This window comes from Anabrus simplex, chromosome X, assembly GCF_040414725.1.
Source record: "Anabrus simplex isolate iqAnaSimp1 chromosome X, ASM4041472v1, whole genome shotgun sequence".
Classification (NCBI taxonomy): domain Eukaryota; kingdom Metazoa; phylum Arthropoda; class Insecta; order Orthoptera; family Tettigoniidae; genus Anabrus; species Anabrus simplex.
In genome coordinates this window covers 188,718,291-188,731,862 of record NC_090279.1, presented here as the reverse complement: position 1 = coordinate 188,731,862, position 13,572 = coordinate 188,718,291, and the positions used below count along the sequence as shown (strand labels likewise).

Sequence of the window (13,572 nt, the reverse complement as noted above, 5' to 3'; positions counted from 1 at the left end):
CACATCGTTACTTCACCAGGTCGCGCTCAAAGACAGACCCTCTAGACAGCGCAGAATAAACATCTTTTCCAAACTAGAACGAAAGGCAAGATGACCTATTCTGACGACCTCCATTTTTATCAAAGGAGTCTCCAAAGAACTTTTATTTGTGCTTATTGTCAATGTTTTTCTTTCCAGTTCTTTATTTATACAGCTGAAGAGGACCACTAAGTGGTCGAAACATGTCCTGTAAGTTTTAATTTTATTCAATTTTGCCTGAGGCATTAATAAAGTATCGATTAGGTGGTTATTTATACTTACTTCTTGTGTGGTTAGGGGCGCCCAGCTGTGAGCCTGCATTCGGGAGATAATGGGTTCAAACCCCGCTGTTGTCAGCCCTGAGTATGGTTTTCCACGGTTTCCCATTTTCACACCAAGTAAATTTCCTGTCCCATCGTTGCCACAAGACCTATCTGTGTCGGTGAGGCGTTAAGCAACTTGTTAAAAGAAAAAAGGAACTATGCTTACAAAAACAAGGCATAGCCTTTAGATGATGATAATGATGATGATGATGTGTACTCTGAATCCATAGCCTGCAGGGTGGTTAAATGCTTAGACCACATCTGATTATGTTCTTTCAAGAATGTAACATGCCATTCTGTTTCTAATTAATGGTATCTTTATCAGGTATAATTTGTTAACAGATGTTTTCTTTTCCAGGTATTTTCTAAATTTATATTGTACTGAATTAGTTTTGACAAAAGGAAGAACCTCAAAGTTATCTTTTTTAATTGTTCATAATGTGCTTTTAAAAAAAAAATTCAAAAGTGTTCAAAAGTATTTTGTTAAAAAACTTAAGAACAGGCATTATTATACATTATAAATGTTCAAGAGTTTGCTTAAGGTAAAACAATGTTGCAATTTATGTATGAGAATCAGCAAGATAGGCTGGCACTTACAGGTTTAATATATCCATTCGTAGCCACTCGCTGATGATGAGATGCTATAGAGCCACCAAATTGCGAGGATGCTGATGTCTGTGTTCCACCCATTGTTCCAAATAGTCCCACACATTTTTTATTCTATGGGATTAAGATTGAGGGATTTAGCAGGTCATTTGAGGTGTGACTGTGTCAGTATGTTCATCAAACCAAACACATATGCCCTTTGAACACGTCTGTTGTCATCACGGAAAATGGGAGTGTTCACAGCATACTCATCATGAAGTCGTTAAATGAAGGGCAACACTTGGTCACCTAGAATGTTGAAATAAACATATTGGTTCATGTTCACGGTGACCTGAATGATTGATCCCAAATAGTAGTACAAAAAACACCCCTCAAACATCACAGAACCATCTCTGGCCTGAAATACACTCTGCACACAGTGTGCGTTAAATGCCTCATTTGGCCAAGGTTCACTTGATGCCTTATGCATTTGAAAACAGCAGAATTGAACTTGTCGTACCACTCTTCCGGTAAGTTGCCGTCTACGTTTGGTGTAATTTAGCCCATTGAAGATGTTTAACTAAATGTGCCTGTGTGAGTAATGGCCTCTTACAAGGGACCTGACTCCAGATATTCATTACATGCAGTTCCCTTTGCAATATTCACTCAGAAATGTTCATTCACTGACACCAGCAGTTACTGTTGGGTTTGAAACCGATTTTCATTGACAAGGCATGACACTCGTCTCTGGTTCCTGTTGGTTTACAATATTTTTATGATCACAGTTCTTACACCATGTTCATGGCCATGAGTGGCACACCGTTCCTGGTAGACACATTGGACAGTTCATGTTGATACACCAGCAATTCACTGTGTGCTCATGGGCACGTCCAAACACGATAGCCCACATATGCCAGTCTGACACGCCTTTGCTTCAACTTATCTTGATGTGCTGTTTCTGTACAGCCAACTGGCGTGTACACACTCTCACACCACTTCATTGCCATGGTCATATGTCAGTGGTGAAGGGTCATATGACCACCAGTGCAACATCATCTACATTGCTCCAAAGCGATGAGTGTGTGCTCTTTCAGCTAACTTTTTTCCAGTGTGCTTATGAAATTGTTGAACACGATGTCTGTAATGTGGTGGTGTTACTTATTTCAGTCACTCTTGGAGCCCCATCACGCTTTGGTAAGATCAACAACCTGGATCTCTTTGACCAGCCGTTCTTCCATGTTGGAGTGAATCAGGTACAGAACATGGATCCCATGGTTCGTATTCTTCATGAAGTGGCGTATGAAGCAATTGTCGATGCCGGTGAGTATATCAAGAACGTAGATTTAAAATAAATATATTCTGGAATTACAGTAGAATATGGTGTCGAATTAGCATTTTGACAACTAAAGTGGTATCAGCAGGGTAGAGTCTGGCTCCATGGCTAAATGGTTAGCGTGCTGGCCTTTGGTCCAGGAGGTCCTGGGTTCGATTCCCAGCTGGGTCAGAGATTTTAACCTTCATTGGTTAATTCTAAAGGCTTGGGGGCTGGGTGTGTATGCCGTCTTCATCATTAGAATTCCATCCTTGTCGCTTGTACGGCATCAACTCGAAAGACCTGCACTGGGCCTCTTCGGAGGCCGCAACCATTATTATAGCAGGCTAAAAACCTGAGAGAATTGAATGTCAGGTTGGGAAAACAAAACTGGAATGGAGGGATCACTTCAAGTATTTTCCCAGGGTGGTAGTATAGTAAGAGAGATTAAATTAAAGTGTAATGAAGCTAATGGAGTGAGCTTGTAGTTCTGTAAGAAAGAAGTCAGTTCTCAGATGAAACTTTCTTTACATCAGTATGTTTTCAGACCAACTTTGCTGTATGGGAATGAAAGCTGGGTGGACTCGGAATATCTTATTGGTAAGTTGGAAGTAACCGACATGCAAGTAACGACAATTATTACTGGTACTAGCAGGTGGGAACAATGGCAGGAGGGTACTGGGAATAAGAGGATAAAGGCTAAAATGGGAATAATCTCACTGGATGAAGCTGGTGGGGTCATGCGAGGACAAATGAAAGAGAAGAGGTTACCTAAGAAAATAACATTTTGCCGGGCTGAGTGGCTCATACGATTGAGGCGCTGGCCTTCTGACCCCAACTTGGCAGGTTCGATCCTGGCTCAGTCCGGTGGTATTTGAAGGTGCTCAAATACATCAGCTGGCACATAAAAGAACTCTTGTGGGAGGAAAAAAAAAGAATAACAGACTCAGACTCGGTTTTAAATGATTTAATGATGAGAGGTATGGAACTAAATAATGCCACAGAGTTAGTTACAAACGTAGGAATGGGAAAGTCCTTTCTCTCTCTCTCTCTTTCTCTCTATTTCTCTCTCTCTCTCTCTTTCTCTCTCTCATTGTAATGGAAATAAATTTCGATATCAACCTAACCTAACTTAACCTTGTCCTGTCACAACGTTTGTACAGTTTGCTGACTTAGCCTCTACCAAGCTTGATAGCTGCAGTCACTTAAGTGTGGCCTGTATCCAGTATTTGGGAGATAGGGGGTTCGAACCCCACTGTCGGCAGCCCTGAAGATGGTGGTTTCTCATTTTGACACCAGAAAAACGCTGGGGCTGTACCTTAATTAAGGCCACGGCCACTTCCTTCTCACTCCTAGCCCTTTCCTGTCCCTTCGTCGCCGTAAGGCCTATCTGTGTCGGTGCGGCGTAAAACAACGTGCAAAAAAAAAAAACTTAGCCTTTGTGTATTCTTATTGACTTGCGGCATACGTACATGTAATACATTTGCTCGTGTGTATCATTACAGCATGCTTGCACTCCAGTCCGACAAGTTATAGCAAATTTCAAGAAGGGAGATTAATTATTTACACCAGGCAAAAACCTAAGAATATGGTTATAGTAAGACATATATCAAAATAAAGGCAGAAATATTTAACATTATATTGAGTGGGGGTGAGAGTGAGTGTTTATTTCCTTAACTCCTCATTGATCTTGAAAACCGACTTAATTATGAATATCTTGATTGATCATTTACTTTGGTAAGGGAACTTCCATTAGTGATACTTGCATTGAGGTTAGTTTGTTGATGGTTATGTCTTGTGATTTCAATATGTAGCTAGTCAAGTTGACAGCAGTGATGAGCCATTCAAAAAAAGACAATAGGATGGTAATATTTGCTTTTTAGTGTATAGTGTTATGTGCCAAGTACTACATGTATGTATGTACGTGCGTATGTAAACCAAATGATTTGCTGTAAAAAGGTCACTTGCAAATAATTGTAACACTCCCTATTATCTATATTCCCGCAGGGTTCAATCCTCGCTATTTCCAGAATCGTTGTGTGGCTGTCTTTACTGGTGTCTCCTTTGGTGAATCTGAGATGAGGATGTGTTTTGACAAAGCAGATGTCAATGGATTGGTACTGACAGGAACAAGTCGTGCCATGTATGCCAACCGCATCTCATATTCGCTCAATTTAAGAGGTGAGTCTTTTGTAATTTCTATCGTGCAAATTTATGGAATTTTTTTTCATGAACAGGGAACTTCAGAATTAATATTTTGTAGGGATGAATTTTCATTGATTTCTGTCTCCTCAGATGAATAGTGTAGAGGGCTTTGGTTTAGAGAATGCTGTGTCTGATGATGGAATGCCAATTTGTTCAATCAAATGCATCTTGAGGTTGTATATCCTTATTGATGGTGTCCTTCTACCTCTGCTTTAGCCACTCACATTGTTCTTGGCCTTAGATTTGCAGGGGTAAGTGAATTTGGCAACAGTGGAGAATATCATCCTCAGGACATGTCTGTACCAACAAAGCCAGCTTTCTCTCAACTTTTCTGTAATTGAAGAAGCATTATATTTCTTCCAAATGGTGTCTAGATTGCATCGCTGTGAAGAGAAGTACGCAGTATCCCTCAGAGCAATTGCATCTCCATGGCATGGAGACAGCTCTCGTCATCCATTGTTGCTGCCCATTACTCAGTGCCATGCAGTGCAACAAGGCAGACGACTGACCTGTTGATCATCGATTTGAGGTGGACTGGCATTCATTTCTCACTAAGCACTCCACAGAATTTCTGCCTATGCATCGAGATTGCATTTAGTTTTTCTTGCACGTCGCTACTGGTACAACCATCATCCTGGAAATGAGAGCCAGGATACTAAAAATTGTTCACCTTTTCTAAGTTTTGTCTGTTTATTTGGAGTGCTCCATGAGTTGTAACGTCTCCAGATATATTGTGTTCTGGATGTTCAGGCAGAGTTTGAAGTGGTTGAGGCAAGAGTGGACTTGCCACTGGAGTTCACCTCTAGTAGAAGTAGTAGTAGCAGCAGCAGCAGCAAACATGATGCCATCAGCCTAGAGCAAGGATGGCTAACCTTTGCCAACTAGCATGTCAGTTAAGGTCTTGTTTATTACTTTTTACTGCCTAGTGTGCCATCAGTTATTTTCCTTTAAACTCGTCATGAACCGTTCATTTGACTTCATTTAGGTATTAGATTGCATTGCATATAAATCCCTTCGAATGAATGTTGCATGATTTTATTTTGCAAACATGACTGAAACCTACATTTTAAAAACAAGTTAATTTTAAGAATAAGATATATTTTTACTTCAACCTAATGAAGTTTGTAAAAAGTATGGCCATAGAATTAATTCAGGGAGTGGCGCCCCTGCCTATGTGAGTCCCAGAGCACACTGACCCGGTGTGTAACATCTGGTATGGGTCCCAGTTCAGGGTTACGAGTAAAGACCTCAACAGCATCTATGGTGGAGAAGGTGGACTTCGGTACGGTGGAGATGGCGGAAGGGGGCAAACCTATAGCGTCTGAACTCCATGTTAGGGGTGGCCTAATTTTGAACCTGGCAGTAGGTATAAAATGCCTTTGGGTGTGGCGAGCCCATCATAACAATAGCCTATATGGATAAAGCAGATATGGTACCTCGGAAAATGTTAGGGCGTCCCCTACCGAAGAAAGTGGAGAGGAACCATATTTGCCCCTACCCGTCTAAAGCTGGATAAATGGAAATGATGATGATGAATGTTAAAATATACTATGTTGCTAGATTTTTTCCCTATTTATTACTTATTAAAAACATTAAAATAATATGCTAATACGTTGTCTGATGTGCCACAGAAGTCTTGCTCGCGTGTCGACTAGTGGCACGCATGTCATAGGTTCGCCATTGCTGGCCTAGAGCATGGTTCAGGGCATGTTTAGCTGTAAGTCCTGTATGATGGACATACCTGCCAACCCTTCCGATTTACCCAGAAACGTTCCGTTTTTTAAACTCTTCTTCCGATTTTCCGATTTATTTTTAGTTCCTCCAATTTTTGACCAACAAACCTCAGTATGGTCAATACTCTTCCCCTAAGGTGAATTATTGTGTGCTTGTGTAATTTATGCAGCCTCATTTTCAAGTGTATTTATTTGGCAAGTGTGTCGTCTGTCACCTTTGTTTATCGTATTTCCCACTCACTACAACGTCGTGTGTGTTGTAAAGCTGGGAATTCGGGATGGCAATCATCCTACAAGAGAGAGACTAGCACGCGCTAGTGACTGCGTTAATCGGGACGAAAGATTGAGTTTCTTGTTCGCGCGCTGTTAACATCGTTTCTGTGGGTAGTTTCGTTGGAGTTGTAGGCCACGTGACTTTTCTTTCGGTTCTGTGCTTTTTCCCCTGTCGAAGTCGTATGTTAATAATGTATGAGACATATTGATCTGTTTTGTACGTGGTAGTTTCGTGTATTTCATTGCATTTGTGTTCATAATTTGAATGAGTTGAATGTATTTCAGAGAGCTGTGTCATTGACAGTTTCTGGTATTTTTTCTTCATGTTATGGCCACAAAACATAACAGACGTTATCTCTAAGTGTTCAGAGATACCTGTAAAATTGAATTTCTGTTTGTGTTACAGTCTAATAAAGAAAACTATTATGCATTTTGTTCCATGTTTTTTTTTACATTTTTTTGTAACCATTTTTATGTTTTCTTAGTTTTTAAATTTTAGATTTTAAATTTTATAGTCAATTGGCATTGTAACTGTAGGCTTTTTTTTTCATCGAGACCGTGGCGCATTATACGCGGTTAAATCCAAGAATTAGAAAATCTTCCTGTGTTTTATTTCTAAAAGTTGGCAGGTATGGATGGAGTTTTTGACCAAAGTGACAGGACTGGTGATAGTATTGAGACTTGACGCACACCAGCCATGACCGGGAAACTGTTGGAAAAATCAGCTGTTCATCACACTTGGCTACTGGTGTTCTTGACCCAGTTGATGAGTCTCTCAAACACACTGAGCTCATGGAAGGCATGCCATATGAGCTGTGGGTTCGAACCCCACTCTTGGCAGCCCTGAAGAAGGTTTTCCATGGTTTCTCATTTTCACACCAAGCAAATGCTGGGGCTGTACCTTAATTAAGGGTACGGCAGCTTCCTTCCACTCCTAGTCCTTTCTTATCATATCGTTGTCATAAGACCTATCTGTGTCGGTGCGACGTAAAAAAACCCATCCTTTTCTATGTTTGTCTTGTGTTTATCTTTGTCATGCACCACCACGCTGTTGTCATCACAACATCACTGTATGGTTGTGAAACTTGGACCCTTTACTGACGTGACCTGAAAAAGCTTGAGCGTTTCCACCAACAAATCTTTGATCCATCCTTGGGATCAAAAGGGGAGACCATGTCACCAACATTGCTGTTCTTGAGAAAGCGCATGCCAAGAGCATAGAATTGTCTTTCATTGGTCATCACCTTAAATGGATTGGCCATATCTGTCAGATGAGTGATACCAGATTTCCACGCCAAATCCTGTATGGTGAACTTTGTTCTGGCACCAGACCTCGTGGAGCTCCCATGAGGCATTACAAGGACCAGCTTAAGCACACTATGAAGATGACAGGTCTCAATCCACAAACCTGGGTCACGCTTGCTCAAGACCGTACAATTTGGTGCTGGACTATCCCTGCTGCTGTCGGTCTGTTTGAAGGGGAACGACGCAGATATGAAGAGGCCAGGAGGCACGAAAATTCTGTGCAGCACAACCACGCCCTCCTCCAGCAGTTCTGTGCAATCTGTGTGGATGCTTATTCCATGTTAGAATTGGTCTGTTCAACCATCTAAAGTACATCCACAGGCAGAAGTGAATTTATTGGAAGAAGTTAATTACTCGGAAATGAGTTAAAGCTGACGATGACGACGACAAGGTGTTCATAGCATTTTACCGCCTGTATCTGTCTGTTTTTCCTGTTTTTTCTGCTTTTCCTCTTATTCTCCTCTTCTCACATCAAGACTGAAGCTCTGTCAAGAGGATCCTTTAATGAGTGTTGAAGCCTGCCCCTCCAATGAAGTTGAAAAGTAGAAACAGGCTCATTGGAGGATGAGAAGGAATGGATATAGAAGAACTGGGATTGATGAGTAGAGAGCCCGATTTGTCCTTGTCTGTTTATTTTTTCATGTTTGACTTTGTCTTCTCTGTCGCTTCCTCCTTCCACACTAAGCTATTATTGTGTGAGCACCTAAGTATTTGGCTTAATTTGACTGGTTTTTGGTTTCTTTCCATTTTTTATAATGAACTGTTATTATGTTTAACTTAGGGTGACCAGATTACAAGCATGAAAATACGGGACGCTTTGAATGCTGTTGATTATGTACTATTTAGAATTTCTTAACATGAGCCACAGACCTCACAAAAAGTACCATTTATTTATAGAAAACCAGTAATTATTATTATAATTTTTTTTTTAAATTTTGCTTAACGTCGCACCGACACAGATAGGTCTTATGGCGGCGATGGGATAGGAAAGGCCTAGGAGTGGGAAGGAAGTGACCATGGCCTCAATTAAAGTACAGCCCCAGCATTTGTCTGGTGTAAAAATGAAAAACCATGGAGAACATCTTCAGGACTGCCAACAGTGGGACTCAAACCCACTATATCCCGTTGCAAGCTCTGCCCCTAACAGCTTATTATTATTACTGGACAAGTTCACCATGCAGTTAGGGGTGCACAGCTGTGAACTTGGATCTGGGAGATAGAGGGTTCAAACCTGATTGTCGGCAGCCCTGAAGATGGTTTTCGGTGGTTTTCCATTTTCACACCAGACAAATGCTCGGACTGTACTTTAATCATTTCCTTCTCACTCCTAGGCCTTTCCTATTCCGTCATCGCCATAAGACTTATCTGTTCAGTGCGACGTACAGCATATTGTAAAAAAAAAATGTATTATTATTGAAGAAACAGGAAGTGGCCCAATTCCAGAACATAACAAAAACAAGTGTTGCAAAAAGCAGTTCAGGCTTATAAGTTGCCATTTTTACATTTTATCTTATGCCTGTTTCACTGATTTGTTACATTTACTGCCCACCTCACAAACTGTAATTACTTTACGCAATGAGAAATATATATCAGAGCTTTGTGACAAAGTTTAAACACGGTATTTGAAAATATATGGGACGGTTCACGAAATACAGGAGAATATGTGTCCCATATATTTTTTGCTGGAACAGCGTGATACTTCAGAGAAATAAGGGACAATCCCTTAAAATAAGGAACGTCTGGTCACCCTATGTACATGAGGAGAAAATTGATTTATGTCCCCAAGATATCCAGTTTTTTAACATATACTTGTTGGATTCTAATATATTTCTACTTAAATTATTTTTCAGGTCCCAGCTACATGCTTGACTCAGGCCATGCCTCCGGCACCACAGCCTTGGAACAGGCGTACCGAGCTGTCCGAGATGGGAGATGCGAGGCAGCTATTGTGGCTGCTGCCAATTTGTGTTTGGCTCCAAATCTCATGTTACAGTTCATGAGAAGGGGAGTCCTCAGTGCTGATGGAGTGCCAAGACCCTTTGATGAAGATGGTAAGCTTGATCAGCTTGGAATGTAAGTTATTATATATTGTATGTCCAACCCTTGTCCCGCTTGTCTATGGAGTCGGTTATGAAGTGAGATGAATCTTCGTAAGTTGTTAATTTCATTATAGGTCCGTATTGATATGACAGTCACAATAATGGACTGAGATTTCCCACCTAATCAATACTTACCATATTTACGTGAATAATACCCGCACATTAAAAAAAAAATATTTGGAGCACGAAATTGGGGTGCGGGTATTTTTTTTTCAAAATCAGCCTTCCTAAATTTAGGGTGCAGGATTATTCGTTGGCGGGTATTATTCGCGTAAATACGGTGGCGGGGATTATTCGCGTAAATACCCGTATTTACCCGAATAATACCCGCACATTAAAAAAAAAAATTGAAACACGAAATTGGGATGCAGTTTTTTGCGTCAAAGTTGGCATTTCTTTTTTTTTTTTCGAAATAAGCCTACCTAAAGTTAGGGTGCGGAGATTATTCGCGTAAATATGGTAATATCTTTGAATGTATGTATTCACATTTAAAATACATCAATACAGTACTGGTTTCAATCTCGTAGAGCTCATCTTCAGCTGAAGAACATTAACATTAACATTAAAAAGATAAAACAACAAATACATTAATTTAATACATTACTTATTCTAAGACGACACTGTCAAAATACCGTATTTCACGGCATAATCGTCGCCACCGCGTAATCGTCGCATCCTTTATTTTCAATACAAAAATCGGACTTTAAACCTTTAATTACATAATCGTCGCACGTCCAAATTTTGTTCACTAATCTGGTTAAAAGGTAAATGGAACTGCAACGTAAGTTGCACATGAATGCGCAATTTAAATACGTGTATGGTTTATGGGCAATTTGGCAACACAGTCACGTTTGCGACACGTTGCACAACGTATAAATAAATAATACCGGTATATGTACGACGCATGGCTTACCGGTAGACTATCGGCAGTTTGACAACGTGGTCGCGAGACAGTGTACTATTTATTAACCACCTACATATTATGAGTTCCCATTTGAAATACGTAAGGCTGTAAGTTATCGCTTATCGGCAACGTCGCCAGGAAATACCGGCTAGGTAGGTTGAATGGACCTCGAACCAGCCCTCAGATACAGGTAAAATTCCCTGACCCGGCCGTGAATTGAACCCGAGGCCTCCGTGTAAGAGGCAAGCACGCTACCCCTACACCATGGGGCCGGCTCCTGTGTTATTGCGCACGAAGTGAAATCCAAGACGATAACGCAGATTTCCACGGAATTATTTACGATGTCTCAGTTGTCATCGCTAGACTCTTATCTTACTACTACGTCATAAGTGTCCGGGCATGGGATGAAAACTTTTATCCTAGCAGTCAAGATAATTATTATCCAATGCTATTAAAGTTTTATTTTATAAACTCGTCAGTAATGTAAAATCATCAATAACTGGGAAGAAATATTAACCTAATTACCGTATGTTTAAAAGAAATTGAAAAAAATGAATGTTTGTTACTGACGTCTCGGAATACAGTCAACTATACAGTAGATCTACACCGCGCTAGCTAGAGCTCCGGTTTGCGAGCTTTGCGCAAGCACAGTAGTGTGTCGCAACCAACGAGCTAAACTGATAAATTGTTGCATGCTTCCTTGCTGCCTAACAGTATTGGCTGCTCTGGAATGGACAGATCACAGATGCATTTATTTGTTTCAGATTTACGTGATTACTGTAGACATGTGTGCGTGAGAATTTAAGTTTTTAATTTGTGTTTTGGGTGTTTGCAGAACTAATTTGTTTTAATAGTGAATTACGGAAAGTCATTTATATCGCAAAACATTAACATGTGAAGCATTTATAAGCGATTATGGGTAAATATAGAAACTATTCTGCGGGCTTCAAGCTAAGCGTAATTGCCTTCGCTGAACAGCACGGGAACAGAGCTGCAGAAAGAAAATTTTCTGTGAGTGAAAAGTTGGTGCGTGACTGGCGGAAAGTAAAAAACAAGCTAAAAAGCACAAACCCTTCTAGACGCGCGTTTAGAGGTCCTAAAACAGGGAAGTTTCCTATAATTGACGAAGAAGTGTTTAGGTACGTCAGTGAAATACGTAACAATGGCTGCAGTGTATCATATGAAATGTTACAAATTAAGGGACAGGAGGTAGCGCGCAAACACAACATACCGGTAACTCAGTTTAAGGCGACTCGTGGGTGGATTGAGGGGTTCATGCGACGACACAATCTGTCAGTGCGAAGGAGAACAACACTAAGCCAAAAGTTGCCTGCTGATTACACGGACAAGATTGTAAATTTTCACCGATTTGTCATACGTTTGCGCAAGGAAACTTCGTACTTGCTTTCTCAAATCGGTAATGCCGATCAGACTCCAATCTTTTTTGATATGCCTCGCAACAGCACTATTGCGCTAAAAGGATCACGGAGTGTATTAATGAAAACCAGCGATAGTGAGAAGTTGCGATGCACGGCAATGCTAGCCATTACAGCTGACGGGAGAAAGTTGCTGCCTTACATCATTTTCAAGAGGAAAACGATGCCTAAGAATATACAGTTTCCCCGTGGAATTCATGTACGAGTGCAACCAAAGGGTTGGATGGACGTAGAACTCATGCTGGATTGGGTTAAAACTGTGTGGAATAGAAGACCTGGTGCACTACTAAAACAACCGGCTCTGCTTGTTTTAGATAGTTTCCGAGGTCACCTCGTGAACGAAGTGAAGCAAATTCTGACTACAAATAAGACACGACAGATAGTCATTCCTGGTGGCCTAACATCTGCTTTGCAGCCACTAGACGTATGTGTTAATAAACCCTTTAAAGACCGCTTACGTCGATTTTACAATGAGTGGATGATGAGCGGCGATCAGCAATTGACGCCCGCCGGAAATATCAGGCGTCCACCCTTGGACTTGTTATGCTCGTGGGTGAAGAAGAGTTGGGATCTTATACCACCTGAACTAGTCTCCAAGAGCTTCAAAAGGACTGGGATTTCGAATGCACTAGATGGTTCCGAAGATGACGCAGTGTGGCAGGGAGACGAAGAATCTGATACTGGTATTAACAGAGGCGAGGACGGCGCATCAGATAGTGAAACCTGCGATAGCGACACCGAAGATTTGGAATAAATTGCGTACCGGTAAGTCCGCATTTCACAACAAAGCGATAATTGTTTGCAAGTGTAATATTTTAACTTTAATACTCAAATTAATGACAAATTAACTTAATACGTTCATTTTTATTTTCAGGTTGGAAAAACGTTCGCCGAATTGTTGCGAAAAATTATGAATTTTGTTTTAGACTATTTTAATTATTTTGATGTATAAACGCGAGTATTATGTGCATCTTAAATTTGTATCAAATACAATTTAGTTATAAATACATTTTTTGAGTAATACAAATACTGGTATTAAATATTCATCGTATAATGGTCGCACCCTACAATTTTTTTCGACAATTTTGGTATAAAAAGTACGACGATTATGCCGTGAAATACGGTACTTCATATGGACCACTGCTGCTGGACACTGTCAAATACCCTGTGGTCTTACCTATTAGTGCAAGACACTTATCTTTCCCTTAAACTACCCCATTTTAATATATTAAGTCATCCTTTGTAGGACATACCCTAACATTTTGATGCTGTTATCCTTCACAACTGGTAATTTACAGCCAACGGCTGATATATTGTTATCTATATCATCATTGAACATTGTTTTTCTCTTGACTTTCCCACTATAATATGTCAATTTT

General features: G+C 40.5%; 1 protein-coding gene across 3 annotated transcripts in view; it reads left to right on the top strand.

The window, feature by feature from the left end:
* LOC136886298 (fatty acid synthase) overlaps positions 1-13,572 on the top strand; it is a 146,774-nt gene that overhangs the window by 19,461 nt on the left and 113,741 nt on the right. For all 3 annotated transcript variants that reach the window (XM_067159028.2, XM_067159027.2, XM_067159026.2), the window contains exons 3-5: positions 2,094-2,246; positions 4,246-4,419; positions 9,605-9,805. In XM_067159028.2, the coding sequence (XP_067015129.2) occupies positions 2,094-2,246; positions 4,246-4,419; positions 9,605-9,805 (528 nt within the window). The remainder of the gene's footprint in view (positions 1-2,093; positions 2,247-4,245; positions 4,420-9,604; positions 9,806-13,572) is intronic.